Here is a 21353-nt window from a genome sequence, read left to right on the forward strand (position 1 = left end):
ATCAGTCCCCTTTTATTACATACAATTGAGCTAAATAAAGTAAACAAAAGCTAAATAAAAATCCATGAGAACTGAAAAATATCGATTCCATCACGCTAGTATCGATACAATACTGCTATCACACTACCCTTGGTATCAATGCTATCGATATGTAATCGATCCGCCGTACCACCCCTACCCATGACTATCGGTGACGCCACAACAAAGATGGCCGCCTCCACTGGAGTAACGCTGGTTCTGTAGAGTCAGACTTTGAAGTGTGGAATTAACAGCGGGTCTTGTTTGTTTACCATCGCACTGTCGAAATAATTGTGGCCGAAATGAAGAACTTTTGTGGACGAACCAACCCGACCACTGGAGCTTTGGACTGGGTGGAGGAGAGCGAAGAGTACGACTATCACCAGGAGATAGCCAGGTAGCTAGCATCACAGCATGGAGCACACAGATAAGTTCCAACATGAGGAACAAACACAGAGAAATAGTACCAGAATAGTACTTAAATGTCGTCCTTACCACTGAAAGAATGAAGCCAGTGTTTGCCCTCGAGCAAGTCACGTTTTGACGTACCTTTAACATAAATCCAAATATTGATACTATTCATACCAAGTGTATCATCATTGGTTCGATACTAGCGTGATGAGATGGACATGTTTCAGTTCTCTGTTTTCACAAATACAGGTACTACCCAAAAAATTAGAATATCAAGTAAAAGTTGTTTTATTTTGGCAATTTAACATAAAAGATTACACCAACAAATTTTACTGAGCCGTGACACACAAATTTACATTTCTCAAGCAGTTCCTTGTTGTAACTTTGCTGATTAAGATTTTCAGCTTATTAAAACCACAAACCCACAAACTCAGAAAATTAGAATACTGTGAAAAGCTTCAGTTCTGTAGGTTCAAAGAGTCAAATTCTGATCAGGCAAGTAATCCAAAACACCTGCAAAAGGGTCCTGAGCCTTGAAAAAGTCTGTCTTAGGTTGGCTCAGAAGAGTTCAGACATGGGGGGGGGAAGACTCCTGATCTGACAGTTGTGCAGAAAACTCTCATTGACTTGAGAGTCAATGAGAATTGAGAGTTGAGAGTAGACAGTCAAGTGGAAGGAAGAAGTGTGGAAGAAAACGGTGTACAAGCCAGAGAGATGACCACAGGCTGGAGAGGGTTGTCAGGAAAGGGCCATTCAAAAGTGTGGGGGAGTGTCATAAGGAGTGAACCGATGCTGGAGTTGTTGCTTCAAGAGAAACAACACGCAGGTGGATGCTGGACATGGGCTTCAAATGTCGAATTCCTGTTGTCAAACCTCTCCTCAATAGTAATCAGCACCAGAGGCGCCTTTCCTGGGCAAGAGAAATGAAGGACTGGTCTGTTGCCCAGTGGTCAAAAGTCCTCTTTTCTGATGAGAGCAAGTTTTGCATCTCATTTGGCAACAAAGGTCACAGAGTCTGGAGGAAGACTGGAGAAGAGCACGATAAAAGATGCATGTTAGGTTTCCCCAGTCTGTGATGACTTGGGGATCCATGTCGGCTGCTGGTGTTGGTCCTCTGTGCTTCATGAAGTCAAACATAACCGTAGCCATCTACCAGGACATTTTAGAGCACTTTATGTTGGCTTCAGTTGAACAGATTTATGGAGATGCAGACTTCATCTTCCAGCAGGACTTGGCACCTGCTCACACTGGTAAAAGTACAAAGTCCTGGTTCAACGACCATGGGTTAACATGTTTGATTGGCCTGCAAACTCACCTGACCTGAACCCCATAGAAAATCTGTGGGTCATTGTCAAGAGAAAACTGTACGAGAAGAGACCAAACAATAAAGAACAGCTAAAGGCCACAATTGAAGTATGCTGGTCTTCCATAACCCCTGAGATATGCCACAAACTGGTAGCATCCATGCCACGCCAGATAAAGGCTGTTATTCAGGCAAAAGGGGTCTCAACCAAGTACTAAATACAGGTGCAAGAGTTTAGTTTTGGAGGCCTTGCATTTTTGTATTTAAAACCCTTTTTTTACATTGACTTTATGTAATATTCTAATTTTCTGAGTTTATGAATTTGAGTTTTTTTTTAAGCTGCTAGACCTGATCAGCAAAATCCTAAGAAATAAAAACTTGAAATATATTGATTTGCATATTATTTGTTTATATAATATGTCAAATTCATCTTTTAAGTTGAACTGCAGAAATACAACAACTTTTTCAGGATATTCTAATTTTCTGAGTAGTACCTGTATGTGTGATTTTTTTTTCTTTTTCTTATTCATATTTTTACATTGTTTATATATATATATATACAGTATCGCCCTCCTACTGAATACGGTACATTTTCAATAGTTGCTGTATGTTTGTTTTCAGGTCATGTTATGCTGATATGCTGCATGATCATGACAGGGTAAGTCCGACTGTACACGTGCGCGTCTCTTGCATGCCTTTTAAGTGTGTTTTTAAATGCTGAAACTTACATTATATTCAACATTTGATATCAATAACCATATATGAGTGGATGTACAAGTGGCTTTCTTTTTTGGAAAATGCACTGGTTCCTAAGACAATGGGGGAGCTTCCCACAGGACTGTAATCTATTTTTAGTAATATAATGTACATCTATGAAACACTTAAACAAATCAAATGTAAAAAAACCAACAACAAAAGTGCAGGCAATGGCTAGTTTCCATTATGGCAACACAAGTCAGGCAGTCGGAGGGGTGTTGAGGGGCTAAGCGGGTTCCACTGCAATAAACGTGACCTGAATAAGGCTGCATCCTTGGCACAAAATGCATATGGTGTGTGTCTGCAGAATGAAAAGTACTACCAAGGCATCCGGGCAGCTGTGGCCCGAGTCCAGGCTCGGGGCGAGAAAGTCATCGTCCTGGATATCGGAACAGGAACCGGGTTATTGTCCATGATGGCTGTGACTGCTGGAGCTGACTTCTGCTATGCTGTGGAGGTCATGTTCCCTCTTTTTTTTTTTTTTTTTTTTTTTTTTTTTTTTACAAATACAATGGTTTTTCATTCATTTTGGAAGGTATTGTTATGTATTAAGAGTCCTTGCCTTGCAAACACCACATCATTGTAGCTACAAAAACCAGCAAGTCTGCAGCCACATTACTGCTTGTTTCAAGATGCGTGCTGTGGTTGCCAGACGCCTGTTATGTTAGTATCCTACACTTACACACATTTTTGTTATGTTACAGACTTATTCTAAAATGGAATTAATTCATTTTTTCCCTCAGTATGTGCCACACAAAACCCCATAATGACAACACGACACCTTTTTTAAAAGATGTTTGCAAATATGGTGTTTTGTTAAAGTAAGAAACGTACATAAAGTATTCCCAGCCTTTGCTCAACACGTTTGTTGATACACCTTTGGCAGCAGTTACATCAGGAGTGTCCAAACTGCGACCCGTGGCTGTGGTTTTATTGGTCCGCGGCGCATTCTAATGTGTATAGCGCCTTTCCACCTCAAAGGCACTCAAAGCGCTTTGATTTACCTACTGATGACGCAGCATCAAGAACAACTGGGGGTTTAGTATCTTGCCCAAGGATACTTCAACACGATCAGGTTGGGAGACGACCACTCTACCACCTGAGCCATGCCAAGCTAAGAGGGGAAATGTCATTTTAGTAGCATAAAGTTGAAATATTAAAGAAAAATGCTTTTTTTAAGAAATTTTAATATGCTGGAGCCTATCCAAGCTGACTTTGGCCGAGAGGCAGGGCACACCCTGGGCTGGTCGTCAGTCAATCACAGGACACATAGAGACAAACAACCATTCATAAATACGGACAATTTAGAGTCGCCAATTTTAAACTGACATGCAGAGAAAAATCACGCACACACGGGCGAACGTGAGTTTTATCGTTTGTGCTCAGCTCATGTGTGCACCTTTCTGTGGTCTGCAGGTTTTCAAGCCCATGGCCGACGCGGCCCGCTGCATTGTGGCGAAAAACGGCTTTGCTGACAAGATCAAGATTATTGACAAACACTCCACTGACATCACTGTCGGACCAGGTTGGAAACACACTTGCTGTAGTTGTGTGTGAATCACGATTTTCTTGATTAGAATTGAGTTTGCGATTCTTTAGGACAATTTTTTTTTCTCACACAAACTATGCTCAGGGCCATGTGCTTATGATTTTAAGCAATCATAGTTTTTAATTATTATTGTTAGACCCTTCATGGTCTTGTTGTGCTTTAAAGAAACCTCCAATGGTCTTTCTGTCGTTCTTCATGGGAGTTCCCGCAAGGACAGTTGATGGGGGGGACTTGAATAGAAAGACTGAAAATAATCCATCAAGTCAAAAACATGGCACACACTCCGCAGTACGGTAATCACTCGCCACTTTGCCCTTCAAATCTTGCAACTTGACTCTTACTGTGCAGTTTTTTGGTTGAATATAGCATCTTATCAGTACAATTAAATGCACATTTAAGCATATTTTTGAATTAAGCATTTTCAGGCATAAAAATGGCTAAATGAAGTAAAATACAAATATAGAAGATGCATTAAAAGACATTGTGATGATGTGTAGTAATCTACACTGGTCAATAGGTGTCAGTAATGTTACTGTTATGTTGGGTGAGACACACAAGCACCAGACTTTTATTGTAGGTTTGAATGATCTCACAACAGGCACAATAATCACTAACACATTCTACTGTTGTGGCCGTAACCCACGCCAAAGGAGGGATGCTTGTGCAGTCATTCATCATCGTTCTTCACCTTTTATTTAGCTGATTAGTTATGTGTTGTTTGTGATCCATTTCAGGTGAAGATATGGAAGTGAAGGCCAATGTTCTGGTCACAGAACTATTTGATACAGAGCTGATTGGTGAGGGGGCTCTGCCTAGCTATGAACACGCTCACCAAAGTCTTGTTCAGGTCTGTATTTGTGTTTTGTTTTGTCATTATTGAGACTGACTTTAACTTCTGTTTCTATGGAAAAATTGGTCCCCTTTATGGTTATTGTGGTGCTCTTACTATTCGGCACTTCGAAACATGTCTGCATCGGCCTTTTTTTATTTATGTATTTTTTTCATCCGACCAATAAGAGAGCCAGTAAAGTGGAACTAATGCGACGCAGCGTTCAACAAACCTACACGGGTAAATGTTGTAAGATTCGAAGATACTTACTTACCTTCCTGAAACAAGGGTGGCATAGCATCCTTTTTTGCCCCAGTGTTGTAAACAAATAGGAGTGTGACAAAATGTCCATCTATCTCATTAACAACGACTGGGAAATAAACTTGTATGTACTGCAAACAGTGTGGACCTGCTAGTTGTGCTGTTTCTTTTAATTCAAAAGTAATTCAATTAAAGATGATGATCATCAGATCGTCCCTATGGGACATTACTAATTGATTAATCCTACTTCTGTACCTGAAATAGAGATGTGCGAGTATTGAGCGAGTCGTTCATAACTCACGAGTGTTTCACTGAATTGGGACTCACTGGTACTCATCTCTGTTAACTCGTTCACTCACACCTGCTACCGCTAGATAAATTCCACTTATCCATCCATCTTCTATGCTGCTTATCCTCACGTGGGTTGCGGGGAGATGCTGGAGCCTATCCCAGATGGCCTTGGTCAAGAGGCGGGGTACACCCAATCGCAGGACACATATAGACAAACAACCATTGAAATTTAGAGTCGCCAATTAACCCAACATGCATGTTTTGGAATGTCAGTGGAAACCGGAGTACCTGGAGAAAACACACACACACACACACACGGGGAGAGCATGCAAACTCCATATAGAGATGCCCAATGGAGATTCAAACACAGATCTCCCAGATTGAGTTTCTGCACATGCACTCTGTGACGGATGGCTCGAGTGAATCACGTACCCGGTTTACTTCAGAAAGTGACTCATAAGAACTCGAGCCAGTACAAGGAATCAAGCTTCCCATCACTACCCTGAAGGATCACGGGAAACATGTTTTAATATATCTGTATCGGCCCTGAAAAAAACCCATATGCAGTAGATTGCTAATTTTTACGGCATGTCGGCATGTCGACTGGAGTCAGCCAGCCCGAGGGGCTTGGACTTAAATGGGCTTCACTGTCTATTAAAGTCAGCGTCCGTCTTTCCTGCAGGACGGTTGTGAGGCCGTCCCCCACCGGGCTACTGTCTACGCCCAGCTAGTTGAGTCCCCTCTCTTGTGGAGCTGGGCTCAGCTGCAGCCAGTGGAGGTAGACGGCACCCGCTTGTCGCCACCGCCAGCTGTGGGCCACTGCAGCGGCGCTCATTCAGTGTGCGACATCCAGCTCAGCCAGGTTTCACCTCGCAGCTTCACTCTGTTGGGGCCGCTTTGCACCATGTTCAGGTATGAAGCCTCACCTCTTGCACAGAACAAAGTCTGTTTGTTTCTGACAGTGTCATTTTCTCCCATCCTCACATCAGTGTGGACTTCAGTAAGCCAGTCAGCAGTGCCCCCCAGTCCTACTCCTCTCACTTTGTGGCTCAGATGAACGGTCAGGCTCAAGTGGTCCTCTCCTGGTGGGAGCTGGACATGGATCCCAGTGGAGCAGTCGTGTGCACCATGGCGCCCAGCTGGACATATCCACAGCCAAAAATGGCTCCAGTTAGTAAACAAAGCCTATGTAAGAGTGTGTGTGCTGTTGTCAGTGTGTGTTCATAACTGCGATGTGTGTGTGTGTGTGTGTGTGTGTGTGTGTGTGTGTGTGTGTGTGTGTTAGTGGCGAGACCACTGGATGCAGAGTGTGTATTTCCTGCCTGGTGAAAGCAAGGTGACTGAAGGACAGGAACTGACTCTAACCGTCTACCACGATGACTACAGTCTGTGGTACAGACTCCAGTCGCCCAGGTATGTCATTTTCATAACCATTTTAATGTCCTCTATTTGTGCACACAGTGGAACCTTGGTAAGCGTCATTAATCCCTCCCAGAAGGTCCCACTCTAACCAAACCCATTTTTCCCATAAGAAATCATCTAACTCCAATGAATCCATTCCAGAAAGAAAAATGTTAACCCAAAATGTGTTTTTAGTTAGTTTTACATGCAGAAAACATTTCAAAATGCATATAAATAATATAAATGAGGACTACACATTCAACATCACTTTTTCACACCTCAAGTCTCTGCTGTTCTTATTGATCATGGCTGCATAAGTCACAATGGAGCCAAAGAAATTTGCAAGTGATAGCATTTTGGTAAAGAAGGCAAAAAACACTATTGAATTTAAGAAATAACTCACGGCCAAGGTGGTGGCCGTGTTGATCTCGCTGCTACATTCATGTCTTCCGTGAAGGTAAAAGTAACCTTGAATGTTCCTTTATCCCATTCATTCATCATTTATTTGCATTTCCAGTTGTTTTATGCACTCAACCTATAAAAACGTGTTTTGTTTTAACATTTTGTGGCCTAACTGTGTTAGTGCGCAAAGAACTAGAGAGTCAGCTGCTGATGACATCATAGACGAACGTTGGAGCTGACTTCCTGTTTTCATGTCTTAGGCTAATAGCATGCTAACAAGGATGTTTTGTGGTAAAAATACATTAAAAACACAGTTGGTCTGACCCAATATATTAACCGGAAAATGTACACAAACCCAGGCAAAATTTTACGTACATTTTGACGTGAACCGATAAACGCGCTAATCGTGGCGTACACTAACCGAGAATACACTGGATTGTGGTTTACATTTGTGTTTTCATATGATACTGTATACTCTTATTTAACAGCGGTAATTTCCGTATGTGTTGACAACAGTGACAATAAAGTCTTTCGTCTGGTGGCTAACAATCTAAATCAATCAATCTGTTCGTTGTTGTGGTAGAATCAAGGTTAATACTGCCATGCTTTTTATTTTGCACTGTACAGGAAGTCAGTGTGTGTGGGTTTTAATGCTGTGTAACAAGACCAGAACAGGGGTGTCCAAACCAAACTTTTTCCACCAAGGACCGCACACAGGAAAATTGAAGGATACGGGGGCCATTTGGACACACTTTGTACATGTTAAATCAGTGGTTCTCAATTGGCGGGTCGGGACCCAAAAGTGGGTCACGGATCCATGCAGAGTGGGTTGCACTTGCATACATTTGTTTGGTTTGACTTAAAAGTAAAAATAAATAAATAAATGACTTCAACTTGCAAAAAAAAAAAGGCAAATAAAAAATGAACATGACTTAAATAAAAGTGTTTTAAAAAAAAACAAATCAAAATGACTTCAACATGTAAAAAACTAATAAAAAATAACTTAAATAAAAGTGTTAAAAAAATAATAATTAAAAATAAAAATGAAGTGTAAAAAAATACAATTTAATTTAAATGAATAATGACTTAAAAGTGTAAAAAATAATGACAAATAAATATAAATTAAAAATGACTTAAAACTGTAAAAAAAATTATAAAAACACATAAAAATTTAAAATAACTTAAGTAAAAGTGGGAGACCATTTGGGAAACATTTGAGAACCCCTGTGTTAAATGATGTTAAAAACAATCCAAGGTAGAGTGCTCAAAGGGATTTATTAGACCACATGTTATAAAAATGTCAGAGTACATCTGGTTGTGGTTTTGGTGGTGAGGGTCAAGGTGTGTATCCTTTCTTCAGGGGTGGTGGAGACCTCAGTGATGGCCAGCCAACTTCATGACCATTTGATACTGGCTTGTTGACTTGATTCAAACTGTGGGCTACAGTCAGGCGGAACCTTTTGAAAGACATTGGTTTCTGCTTCAGTAGACCAAACCACGTGAAGAAGTTGTCACAAAAGAAAGGCAGCTGAGGGTGTTTAAGGTTTTGCACAGTGTTGTCACCACTTTGTAGCATCTGTTCCTGTTCACTGTGGGCAACACTGGAGACTGTGGAAGAACCCTTTGATACAGTCGCAAGTCACAGTTGATTCATTCTTCATCCAGTGATTCCAAAGAACTGTCGCCAGTATCCTCTACTTGTGTGGCCTAATACCCACTATCCTTTATTATTTGGGTCCTCATTACTGTCACTCAGACCTGCATCTGAGTCTTGAGGATGTTGTGGTACGGAAGCCAGAGGAATGCGTGGTCTTGGACCGGAGAGTGTCTTAGTGCCCACCAGTAGTTGTAAAATATGAAATTTTATCTAACAACTTTTGTTAACAGTAGTAATATTATTACTCTTGTTTGTGTCATTTAGTTTAGAAAGGAATTAGTTGTGATAATTACAATTTACAAATCTTTACTCCTCATTTTTACCCAATAACTAATATGAACTCAAAAATTCACAAAAGTTACTGACTTGGGAATTATTTAGATTATTCATGATGTGCTAATGACGATTAGTCATTTTGACAGTACTGGCAGATCAAATTAATATGTTGTGTTTATTTTATGGCAAATAATGACTTTTAATTACATTGACTTTATTTCTACTACACACACCATAAAGTTACAAATCAATGCATGTTTTTAAAAAAATATTACATATATAATTTTACTGTTTTTCTGCTAAAAAAGTAACATATTCCCATTTATCAAGGCCTCTACCAATAATACTATGTAAAACAAACAAACAAAAAATAGTCCTGCCTTTCAAATTTTCATTAAAAAAAGGTGAAAATGTCTTTGTGTCTGATTTTTACCTTGTGACATCCTAGTTGGTGGAGGGTGAAGGGTGACCAACCACTGACAGTGACAGTGCCATCTGGTGGATTTCCTTAGCTTTGCATACCTCTACCAAGTGGTAGAGATGTCTAAAGTAGTTGGAGTTGAGTTAGGCACTGCTCTCATTGAAATATAGTGACTCAAAATGCGCTAAACCATTTGGTCGGCCAGGCAGTTAAACGGTTAAGCAGAAAAGGTTTTATTTTTGATAACTTAATTGATAAAGTACCTGCTGATTGGTATGTGAAAGACACCTTCCTGGTTCATATAATGATTCTTTATTCCCCGTATATCATTTCTGTCAGCCAACAGCATCCACGGGGCGACTTGCTTCTCTCACGGCCGTGTTGCGTGTGTCAGGCTCACCTGGTTTGGACCCGACCACGCTTTGGTGAACTGAACGACAAACTTCGCACAGAGAGCTATGTCAGCGCGCTGCGCAGCGTAAGCGGTGATGTTGGCACTCATCTGGTACGGTGTGTGTCGACTTGCGTTTTGACCACCTGTGCTGCTGCCAGGTTCTGAAGGAGGACAGTGTTTGTCTCGGAGTGAGCGATGGAAGTCTCCTTCCTGTGTTTGCACACGTGCTTGGAGCCAAAAAGGTGCTCTGCTCTGATCGCGTTTGCCATTCTGTCTATGGTGGACCCCTCTCTTGACTCTTTCTCCTCTTCTGTGTGTGAATGGTTTCAGGTCTTCAGTTTGGAAAACTCCAGGATGTCCAAACAGGTTATTGAGCAGGTAACGTCAGGTTCTGACCCTCACAGATCAATTTTGTTCCCTCGACGCGCACAAATGAGTGCCCTTCCTTTAGCAAGAAGCTTGGTGTTGGCACGATGATTTGATAATGGTAAAAATACGAGAAGACAAGGGAGGAGCTGGTTGATGAAGTCAAGGGAGTTGGGAGCACAGTCAGCAAGAAAAGCATTCGTAAGACACTTTGCTGTCATGGATTGAGATCCTGCAGTGCCCGCAAGGTCCCCCTGCTCGAGAAGACGCATATCCGTCTGTTTGACACTCACTAAGCTTGGGAGAATGTGACGCGGTCACATGACACCAAAATAGAGAGGTTCCACATCATTTTTTAACACTTAAAAGTGTAAGCATAAAAAACCTGTGTACCACCTTCTACTTTTCTTTTTAACATTAGAGGCCTCTAGACATGAAACAACACCCATATAATCATCTTTACACTCCTATTACCCAATATAGTAGTAATAACAGAAAAAAAGACATATTAGATAGATATACATAAAATTTGCTTACTAATAGGATGTCTTTAAACGCAAAACAGCATGATTCATAATTGAATATATGTTTGAAAATCTCCAGGTGTTGGAATCCAACTCAATGAGAGGAGGAGTTGAGCTGCTGGAAATCAGGCCTGAGCAATTGACCAATAATGATTTAGGAGGAGAGCAGGTACAGTGGATCCCCGAAAAGGCAGTTTTCCGCAGAAAACACATCTCATTCTCATTCAAGTGTGTCATAATTATAAATGAGTGATAATAGAGGTCAAATGTACAGCGTACATGTACTAGTATTTGGAAAACAGGCCATGTTTACATCTTGATGCTTTACTGATAATTGGCACTTTGTGTCGCCCACTGAAGAATCTGTTGTCAAATATAAACAAATCACGTTGAACATCCGCTCACCTGCAGATTTCCGTGCTGATGGGTGAACCGCACTTCAGCACCAGCCTTCTACCGTGGCATGCTCTCTTCTTCTGGTACTGCCGCACCGCCCTGGCTGGTTTTCTGCGGCCCGACGCCACCATCCTGCCCTGCTCTGCCACTTTGCACATGGTGGCTGTGGAGTTCCAGGTTGGACACATGGCAGAATTATCCAGTTGTTCTATACTTTTACTGTACATGGATGATGTCGGTATTAAAGTAAATATTTTGTTGGTTATTGTAGATGTATTGTCCAAGCCAGTTTCAACATATGCACATTTCAGTTTTGCCTTATAAGTCCATCCATCCATCCACTTCCGCTTATCCGAGGTCAGGTCGCAGAGGTGGTAGCCTAAGCAGGGAAGCCCAGACTTCTCTCTCTGCGTCTACTTCATCCAGCTCTTCCTAGTGTATCACAAGGCATTCCCAGGCCAGTTGTGAGACATAGTCTCTCCAATGTGTCCTGGGTTTCCCCGAGGCCTCCCACTGGTCAAGCGTGCCCTGAACACCCCTCTGGAGCCAGGCCTGGAGGTGGGGCACGACGACAAGCGTCTGGTGGCCTGGCACAGCCTGGAGAGGCCACATGGGTCCCACCTCCATTGAGCTCAACACTCATAGGAGGGGCCAAAGAGGTCAGTTGCAGAGCGAGCTGGGTGGCGGCTGAAAGCGGGGACCTTGTTGGTCCGATCCTCAGCTGCAGAAGCTAGCTCTTGGTACGTGGAATGTCAACTCTCTGGTGGGGAAGGAGCCTGACCTGGTGCGCGGGGTGCTAAATTAGACTTTTAGAATGGGTCGCGTGACACAAATGGCAACTGTGGATGCCCCTGGTTTACAATGTTTCTCTTTAGTAAAGTGCAACAGAGTTTGAGCAGTTTGAATGGATGATTAAAGATATGAATGTCCATTTTTTTTCTCACCTAAATGACAAATGACAACGGTGTTAATGGATGTGTCATGTGTGATAGGATTTGTGGAGGATACGTGCGCCGTGTGGTATCTGTGAGGGCTTTGACGTCACACCCATGGATGAAATGGTCCAGGTCATTTTTTGTCTTTGTTTCAATTTAAATTTTTAAATGAAAAATGCTCTGATGCCGCCCGCCTAGCCTTTCCTGGGGCATGGTGTGTGTTGCTCTTGTTAGTTTTGGAGTAAAAAAATGCTCTTCTGCCCTTTCAGAAGTCCTTGGATTTCCGGGAGTCTCGGGAGGCTGAGCCCCACCCACTGTGGGAGTATCCATGCCGTGCTCTCAGTCAGTCCGCAACTGTAATGACCTTTGACTTCACACAGTGCGTCCCTCAACAGCCTATCATACGCCGAGGTTCTCTGCCCTTCATAAGGTATGCTTTTCATCATCATGACGGCAAACTTCATCACTTCAACCCTCCTGCTCGCTTGACGTTGATGTTCTCCGATTTCGGCTCAACATTTGCGGTAAAAGTGACTGTTGTAATTATTACATTCAGCTTCAGAACCCTCCCCTCCTCTTTCTAATGTGCCTCACACACTTATGAAACGCATTTCAAGTAGAAAATGTATTGCTAGCAAGTTAGCTTCTTTTGTGCTGCAGGAGATTGAAAATCGTTGTATTGTGTTTCAGGAGCGGATGTTGCCACGGTGTGGCTCTATGGTTAGAATACCACCTCACGCAGGACGTCTCCGTCAGTACAGGTCTAACAGGACCAATTGATGAGCAGGTATGAGACATGACTTAAGTTGTCTTTGGCCGCGACAGTTGGGTTTGATGTTGACGAGAAGCTCCCTGCAGGGCCACTGTGAGTGGAGCCGCCACAGGAAACAAGGCGTGTATTTCCTCAGATCGGGATGGCAGAGCTCAGGTGACGGCAGAGCCGCTGTGTCGTATGACATCACCTTTCAGCCCGCTTCAGGCGACATCAAGATGGACTTCAGCGTGGAGCAGTCACAGACTGTAGGAGGGACTTTGTAAAGATTTTTGCCATTTAAGCATTTTACCGTAAAATTCTCTCATTCCACCAGAATTGTTGTGGTAGCTTTGATGATGAAACCATAGAGAAACTAAGAAAGGAACTTTTTTACGTCGTTCACCTTCACTAAAGGTTTGAATGTCCAATTGTTGAATGACTGTAATTTTTACACAACTTGCTGTTCTCTCACAAGGAGCTGAATGGCAAATTTCACAGCAGGTGTGTGATCCATGAATGGAGCAATAAATGTCCTGCTTCAATTAGAATTACTATTGAAACATTCCTCTTCGTTATTGATCAACACTACCTCCAAGGCCCTGTCCAGAACACCAGAACGCTCCTGTATTTATTTTTTTTCTATATTTTATTTCCAGGTTGAAAAAAAATGGCGTCCACATTGTGTCAAATTAGTAGTCACATTCAGATGGGAACAAATTTCCACTTTCCAGGGCTTGTCCAGACTGACGATGAGGAGGTGGAATTACTTCTACGAGTCATTCCAGAGGATAAAACAAAAATATGAGGAAAATGTCGATTGGGGTGAGTCATGCCAGTTCAAATATTCAGATATGCTGGCGTGTCGGCAGTGCTCACTTCTGGTCACGTGACGGCGATGGGGTTCTGACATTTTCAGAGTAGCATAGTAGTAGAAGAGACAACCACTCTTGTGTTCAAATATCAATATCTTGTTTAAATAATGTTCTAATAGATGTTCAATTATGTTATTCACGCCTACTAGCTTAACTGCCATCCATTTTTCGCAGCCGCGAAATCATAGACTCCTAAGAGTTAAACACAGATGGCTTTTTAGGGGTAAAGAAGACGCAGTTTTTACTAAACAAGTCTTAGGAATACAAGAATAGAAGGATACTTGGTTTATTGCGTGAGAATGAAACAAAGTTGTCTTAAACGCAGATGGAAATGGATAGAAGTTGGAATATGCTGCACGTTTGTAGATGTGCATGCTAAACGTTTTCACTTTTTAGCATTTTATGGAACTTCCCAACCAACTAGCACAGAAGCCGAATAATCCGTTTTCAAGTTGAACGGCAATCCGAGCGTGTCGCACGTGTCAGCAAGCTTCAAGCGTCTGTCAGTGTGCTGTCTTGCAGCACAATCTTCTCTCCTGGTTTGAATGCTGGCATCCCCATGTATGGACAGCTGGCACATCGGAATGCATCACCAAGGTAACACTGTTACACACACACAAACACACACATTTGTAATCACAACAACTCCAAGTGTCAAGGTTTTCATACTCTGAAATGTAAGTCAATATTATTACTAGGGATGGTCTGATCCGTTACCGAAAATGGGGGATGCTGGCCAAATTTGCTGGGGGTAAATGTTTAACGTTCAGAGATGCATGCACATTGTAACACAGTTTCCCGCTAACCCAGTTGCTGGATCATGACTCAATTAGCCTATGTTAGGAATGGAATATGTTCCTTTCTGCTCTGGATGGGTACAGCAACATGTATGTGCTTATCTAGAACAGATAGAACACCCCAAGAGACCTTTCACTTGGAACAAATACACTTTTTAAATTATCTCACACACAAACTGATTATGAGTCACCTTCCTATCTCCTGGTTTGGACGCTCAGCTGCTTGGCCTGGCCTGGCGGAAACCAGACCAGCTCAATTCACCAACAAACAGTTAACAGGAAGTTTCCTATCATTGTACCACCTCTCTGACAGGAAATTATAGAAGAAAGCGGAACATGGTTCCTATTCTGAGATCGATTGGACTTCACTAAACCTCCGTTGGCCGTTAATCGCTCTCTCCAGTGCTGGCATTACAACTGCTTCTATCTACTCCTATTGGAATTCCATTGTAAACTGTACTTGAGACTCTTGACTCATTTCACAGCTGTTATAATAAAATAATCTGGGAGGGCTTTAGCCCTGTAAAAGGGCCAGTCTGAACAGAATGTACTCACACTTCCACAGGCAGACTTTGGCAAATTTGTTTTCTGTTGTCCTTTATTGTCTTGCTCCAGTTCCTCAGCGAGACCGCATGTACTGCCACAAACAGACGCCATACATGACTTTGAAGTGCACGGTGTAGACTTGCATTACAAGTATCAAAACTCACCAGTTCTTGCAGGCTTTCTTCTTCTTGCCTGCTCCCTCCCCGCAGGTGGGGGCCTTCAGAGACGCCGGGTCTGGCTTCTTGAAATCCTCCTCGTCTAGCAGAGCATCAGAGTCCACCAGATCCTGGCAGGACAGGAAGCAGGAGTTCAGTACAAACCACTCAAATATTAGCAAGAGTTGCAACAGAAATCACCACGTCACAGTCGTTCATGTCGTTGGCCGATAGCGTCCACATTGTCACCGTGTGGGGATCCAGGGGCGGTTTCTCTGCTGAAATGATGAACATCAACAACGTCAGGCCTGGCAACCAGTGTGCCCCATCTCCATGACACGCCAGAACACAAAAGTTTTACCCATGCCTGAAATCAAGCAGGAGGTCGGCCATCTTTGAGAGAATGCCAAGGGTCGTACTTTTGACAAAACTACTGTTAGGCAATTCGGCGATTTTAGGATATGCCAAAATGTGCGAGAGGGGCCTTTCAAGACTCGCTACGATACACGAAACTGGATAAAATGACTCCAGAAATTCGTACTTTGATCATAATTGCTGTGTACGATCAAGGTGACATTTCTAGCTTGACAGGACGCACACAAAAGTTATTACCCATGCCTGAAATCCAACAGGAAATCAGCCTTTTTGAGAGACTGCCAAAGCTCGTACTTTAACAAACCACTCTTAGGTAATTTGCTCGTACAAACCCAATTCCGAATCTGACATAACAGACACATTGACCACCATAAATTCACGAGGATTGTCCCGCCTTTTTCCATTTCTGCAGTCGACAATGTGTGGCTTTCACCTGGGTTTCTTTTGCTGGTCCAATACCTGGCTGAGTGGTCCTTTTCCCAAAAGGCAGCTTGATGGAACTGGTTGATCCAACCTCAAAGTTTGGTTTGGATGCAGACATGCGTACTCGCGACAGCGTGTTTCCATGGTAACCAGTAGCCACCTGCAGGGCGTTCAAAGCCTCTGCAGTCAGTTGTGTTTTTCCGACCTGGAGGGAGGAACAAAATGACAACACTTGACTCCACTGATCGGTGTGTCATGATCAATAATACTTCATAATTAATAACATCAAATGACACTTCACAAGGACCTTCATTTTAGTCTGACTTTTTGTATTATATTGCATACATCCGTCAAGTTACAAGCCAATGTGATTTAATTGCATTTTTAATATGTGTGTGTATATATATATATATATATATATATATATATATATATATATATATATATATATATATATATATATATATATATATATATATATATACACACACACACACACATATATATCATTTTATATATCTAATTTATTTAGGAGCATTTATGGATACATTTTATTGAACAAACTAAATGTCCTTATTATATTTCCATGACAGCAAGTCATTTCTGTCTCTACATGATCACGTTTATCATCATCGATCATCCTTATCGCATGTCGAGGAGCAATCGCATTCATGAAATGACACGTCTTTATTTTGACTTCAGAGATATTTTTTTTTACTCTTATTGCCATCGTGAAGGTTTGTGAAATGTGCATAGGTGTGCGTCTTGTGATCGGTCGCTGTACACATGTACAGTAAAATGCAACAGTAGCCCGCGTTAGGGATTATTGCGCCTCTTGTGAGATCAATATATGCAATATGCAATAAAAGCCTGTTGTTCAGATGATCAAGTCTGGTGCTTATGTGTCTCACCAAACATTACAGCAACATTACTGACGCCTAGCGACCAGTGTAGAGTGCTACATATCATCACAATTAGTAGTATGTAAATCAGACCGCCTGGGTGTGCTATTATCATGTCTCCCACCTCTGTCACTGACATCAAGCCTGATAACTTCAGAGCGGACGTCAGCTTCTCAACAGTCCTCACAATCTGTGCATCCACTCCTGCAACACAAAGCACACATGTACTGTTGCTTGGGAACTGCGTGCATAAAAATCAATTTCATACTGAAAGGATGAAGGTGAAAATACTGTAACTGGTGAACATGAATCAAGAACATGAAATGTGCATCCTACCTGTGACGGGTTCATCCAGAATTAGCCTCCCACCTGGTTTGAGCACTCTGGCCATCTCTGCCAGAGACTCGGAGCTGTGGATAGACGAGCCGTCGGCCAAAAGACACGAGAGCACGCAGTCGAAAGTGGAAGCTGCATGTGACGCTGCACAGAGAAGAAAAGCAGAAGCACGGCTTTTTCAACACATTTCTTTTATCGATGTGTTCAATTCATGATCAAATAATCATTTCAATTTTATTTTTGGAAAAGTTATCTTATAATGACATCTAACCCTCACTCGCTGGGTGTTCTGATCTCCTGTTTCCTTCCTTTCATGTACCCTAAATTCCAGACTATTGTTGGATTTCAACCACGTGACCTAGAGGCACTTCCATTGAGCAGACGAGTTTCTCCCGTTTCTCCCGTTTTGAAGATTGGTAACTATTTTCATTTTGTTTGGAAATCTACATAAATTACTGATGTATGTCAATGGTTGTACGTCTTATACTTATTTTCTGCTTCTTTACTTTTTTGTAATATAATCCTCCTACATACTGTAATGTGATCTTCTTGCACGCACCTTACAGTCCCTTTGTCATCCATGACTGATTTCTCTTCTTTGCTTATCAGACAATTGTCTCAAGTACTTGTTGTTCATGTAAGCATTTAGAAAGTGTTCATATGCTTCATCCACATCATTTTCACTAGACACACACTCCCAGCCTTGTTCTTCCAGATCTTTCTTAAAAGCATGAATACTTTTCCTTGTGTGGAATCTTTGAAATGACTTTTTGTCTTCCATCTTTCTCTTCTAGTGTTCACTGTAAATTGTAAACACTGAAAGATGGTGAATGTGATAATGTGAATATGATCAATTAGCGTGGTTTGGTCTGGTGATTTTAGGACATAGACTCAAACTGTAGATGGTGTCTACGAAGTCATCTATTATCTTTTGCTTATTCTGATTCAAAAGATCACTATTGAAGTCCCCACATATAAGATTATTTTTTGACTGATGTCTGTGAAGGTTGCCTTGATGCAGTCCTCGAACATTTCAATACTTGACCTCGGTGTTCGTTATACTTTCTAAAATGTTATCCATTGCAAATGACATGCTCTTTGCCACTGTGTAGTTCAGGTGTCCATGCACACAGCTGCTCCTCCTCCATTTTTGTTATTCCTGTTGATGCAGTTCATGTAATATCCTTCCAGCTCAAAATCCATGCCCCTCTCATTGTCGGTCCAAGTTTGAGATTGCGAATACCTTGAGGGGTTCCTCGAACTGACTCCAATAATGTCTGATGTTCAAACTTGCGTACATGCTGATACTGTTGATGTGAATAATTGATAATTTGTCTGTTTTAATATTATTGTTGTATTGTTCCACCGTGTAGTAAAAGCAGTTGTTTCTAAAATTTGAAAAAAAAAGTTTGTGTCCGGATCTACATCTTTGTCCAATTCCAGTCATTTGTCTTCTGGGAAGCAAAAGGTTTCCAATCCCAGGTCCTCTTGTCCTGCAAACTTTTGTGTTTTATTGTGAGTGTCATTGAATATAGATAAATAGGTACCCAATTCCAGTACTTGTTGTTGAGCAGTTCCTTGCGGCGTGCTGGTGATGTTATCATTGTTCAGAAATGTAATCCTTCCATCCGCATCATTCTTTTGAGTTGTGTTATGGTGATGCGATATTAAGAATTTAGGCAAGTCCTTCATGTCTTGGACAACGAGCACCCTGGCCTCTCCTGGTTTAGCTGGTAGATTTTGCAGTTGGCGATCCTAGTACATTGTATCTTTCCCTGCTTCCTCAAGTCGTGTGCTTTCTTAGCATTTTGCCAGATGCTTATTTATGTAGACGTTTGTACCTTTCAGCTTCTTTCCCTGTTGGTGAACTTGATGATGGGCGTGGCGTTCTTTCTGCCATACAGTGGACTGCATGTATCAATGGTGTCCATATCTACATCCACCTCCTTTGAATGTAGAAAGTTGGCAGTTTGTTGCTCAAACATTCATTTCATCTGTCCTCAGCCGCCCTGGCATACGACCAGGGTTTAATTCAGAGCCCCATCAGGATCACGTAGTTCATTCTTGCGTTCATCTCATCAATTGTATTCTTAATTTGCTCAATTATTTTTTCCTTTGCTTCCTTATCTTCCTGAAGAGCGCAGCGCAAGGCATCGTTAGCATCCTGTAGTACCTTGATATCATTCCGCAATGCTCTATTTTCCACCGTAGTTTGACCTGATCACAAATTTCAGAGAAGCTCACCTTGAGGTTGTCATACTCTCGCTGTATCTCCTTCTGTTGCTCAGAGGTTTCCCTTGACTTTGTCAGTGTGTGCATTCAGGTCTCGTCATATTCCCTTCTGTAGCTCTTTTATTTGCAATTGCATTGCTCCATTTAAGACGTTAAATACTGTGCGCTCATTGAGTTCCAATGGCTTGAATGGCCCTGGCTTCTGGCGGCTTGGGAGGCTCACAGTCGTCCAGCAATTTGTATGCTTCTAACTCATTTTAGTGGCATCAATTTGAAATATTAAAAGAAAACATGACTATTTTTAAAGTCGTGCTATTATGAGAAACAAACAACAAAAAAAAGTTGTAATTTTGGGAAAATTAGGTCAGGGGAAAAGTTATACTATGGGAGTAAAGTAATAATATTATGGGAATGAAGTCATGATATTATGACAGGAAAAGGTATGGAGAACAAAGTAAAACTACTTGGAATTTTTTTTAATAAACAGCAAAAATGGGGAGGAAAAATTTTTAAAGAATGAAGTTGATACTAATAATAGGTTTTTTGACCTGTATCACAAACTTGATATTCATTTTTTTCTTGAAATATAACTTCTTAGCATATTTGCACGTGTTGCTTTACAAAAGATCAACGTGGCCCTTGCATTGATTGATGCCCATTCTAAGTTGCAGCCGCACATTGAAATGAGGACAAATCTATGGTTTACACTCACACAGCAGCAGTCTTTCCATGTTTTCTACTGAAACTCTGCCATCCGCACCAACAACGGCACCAACATCCTCTGCAAACGCTTTCAAAGTGTCAGGCGACGACAGAGCCCAAACCAGCAGCACCTTATCCCCCGTTCTGATACCGAGGTCTGCCATGAGATCCTAGAAGTAAACAGTCATCGACGTCAGGGGGCCCAAACCTTTTCCACAGAAAAACTGAAGAATGGGGGGGGGGCTTTTAAACATTTTGTGTATGATGCTAAAAGATGGATACTGAAAAGCAATTCAACGTAGGTCAATGCTGTACATGCTAACAAAACAGTCACATCTTAGCTTTGTGTTATAGCTGACAAAGCAGGTGAGTGTAATATCCATTTATTTTTTTTCTCATTAATCAATTTATTTTATAAATTGACACAAGTGAGATGTTGCATTTTTGCTCCAATGTGATCCATGTAAATTGTAATTCCAAAGTCTCCAAATCCATTGAAAGGAAAACTGTCCCAACGTGAATTTAGCGCCTTGAGAGTCAGTCACTCAATTGTATACACACCGGAAATAACAAATTATTCAATTGTAGATGACGTCATTTAGCGACTTTTCTTTTGGACAGCCTTTCCTTGCTGGTAACACTGCGGATAACGGCACGATAACATCAGGGAACGTAAATTATCAATATCTCCCAAGTCTTACATCAGCCACTCTACTTCCATCCGTTACATGCTGAAAAAATACATATACATACATTACATATATATATATATATGCACACAGAAAATGAATTAATGAGACGTACACACTCGCATTACTGATTCTGACGGAAGCCAACCACCTGACACACAAAATTGCGCAGCTCGTGTATACTTCTATGCTACTCTATTGGTTACTTAATCCCTGTGGAAATGTAGAAATTAGCACAGACATAAGCACTAATATACAATTGTGTAATAGCCAAATGTATGTAGCAACATACCCTTGGTTTAGACGACGGTAGGGTTTGGACGACTGTCTGAAGGTACAAAGATACACAAAATACACTGCTGTAGTATTTCCTGTTTCGG

At 41.6% G+C, this 21353-nt stretch overlaps 2 protein-coding genes across 3 annotated transcripts; one reads left to right on the plus strand and one right to left on the minus strand.

Moving 5' to 3' along the window:
• Positions 1 to 178: 178 nt before the first annotated feature.
• prmt7 (protein arginine methyltransferase 7) lies at positions 179 to 16346 on the plus strand. The gene is made up of 17 exons (XM_054777213.1): positions 179 to 415; positions 2354 to 2390; positions 2796 to 2945; positions 3905 to 4013; positions 4772 to 4884; positions 6101 to 6330; positions 6408 to 6588; positions 6704 to 6831; positions 9915 to 10053; positions 10128 to 10211; positions 10300 to 10347; positions 10939 to 11028; positions 11271 to 11432; positions 12248 to 12322; positions 12460 to 12620; positions 12881 to 12977; positions 13049 to 16346. Exons 1-17 carry the CDS (start codon positions 321 to 323, stop codon positions 13226 to 13228), a joined length of 2079 nt encoding a protein of 692 aa, XP_054633188.1. The 5' UTR covers positions 179 to 320; the 3' UTR covers positions 13229 to 16346.
• Positions 13589 to 21340, minus strand: ciapin1 (cytokine induced apoptosis inhibitor 1). Of its 2 annotated transcripts, none has more exons than XM_054777215.1 (9): positions 21266 to 21340; positions 20295 to 20454; positions 17351 to 17494; positions 17139 to 17218; positions 16149 to 16317; positions 15519 to 15592; positions 15324 to 15445; positions 15169 to 15250; positions 13589 to 14419 (listed from the first exon to the last, which is right to left on the minus strand). In XM_054777215.1, exons 2-9 carry the CDS (start codon positions 20446 to 20448, stop codon positions 14309 to 14311), a joined length of 936 nt encoding a protein of 311 aa, XP_054633190.1. In that variant the 5' UTR covers positions 20449 to 20454; positions 21266 to 21340; the 3' UTR covers positions 13589 to 14308. The 2 variants fall into 2 exon arrangements, with proteins under 2 accessions (XP_054633190.1, XP_054633189.1); XM_054777214.1 differs by having other exon boundaries at positions 13590 to 14419; positions 15516 to 15592.
• Positions 21341 to 21353: the final 13 nt, after the last annotated feature.

This window comes from Dunckerocampus dactyliophorus, chromosome 5 (assembly GCF_027744805.1).
Source record: "Dunckerocampus dactyliophorus isolate RoL2022-P2 chromosome 5, RoL_Ddac_1.1, whole genome shotgun sequence".
Taxonomy (NCBI): domain Eukaryota; kingdom Metazoa; phylum Chordata; class Actinopteri; order Syngnathiformes; family Syngnathidae; genus Dunckerocampus; species Dunckerocampus dactyliophorus.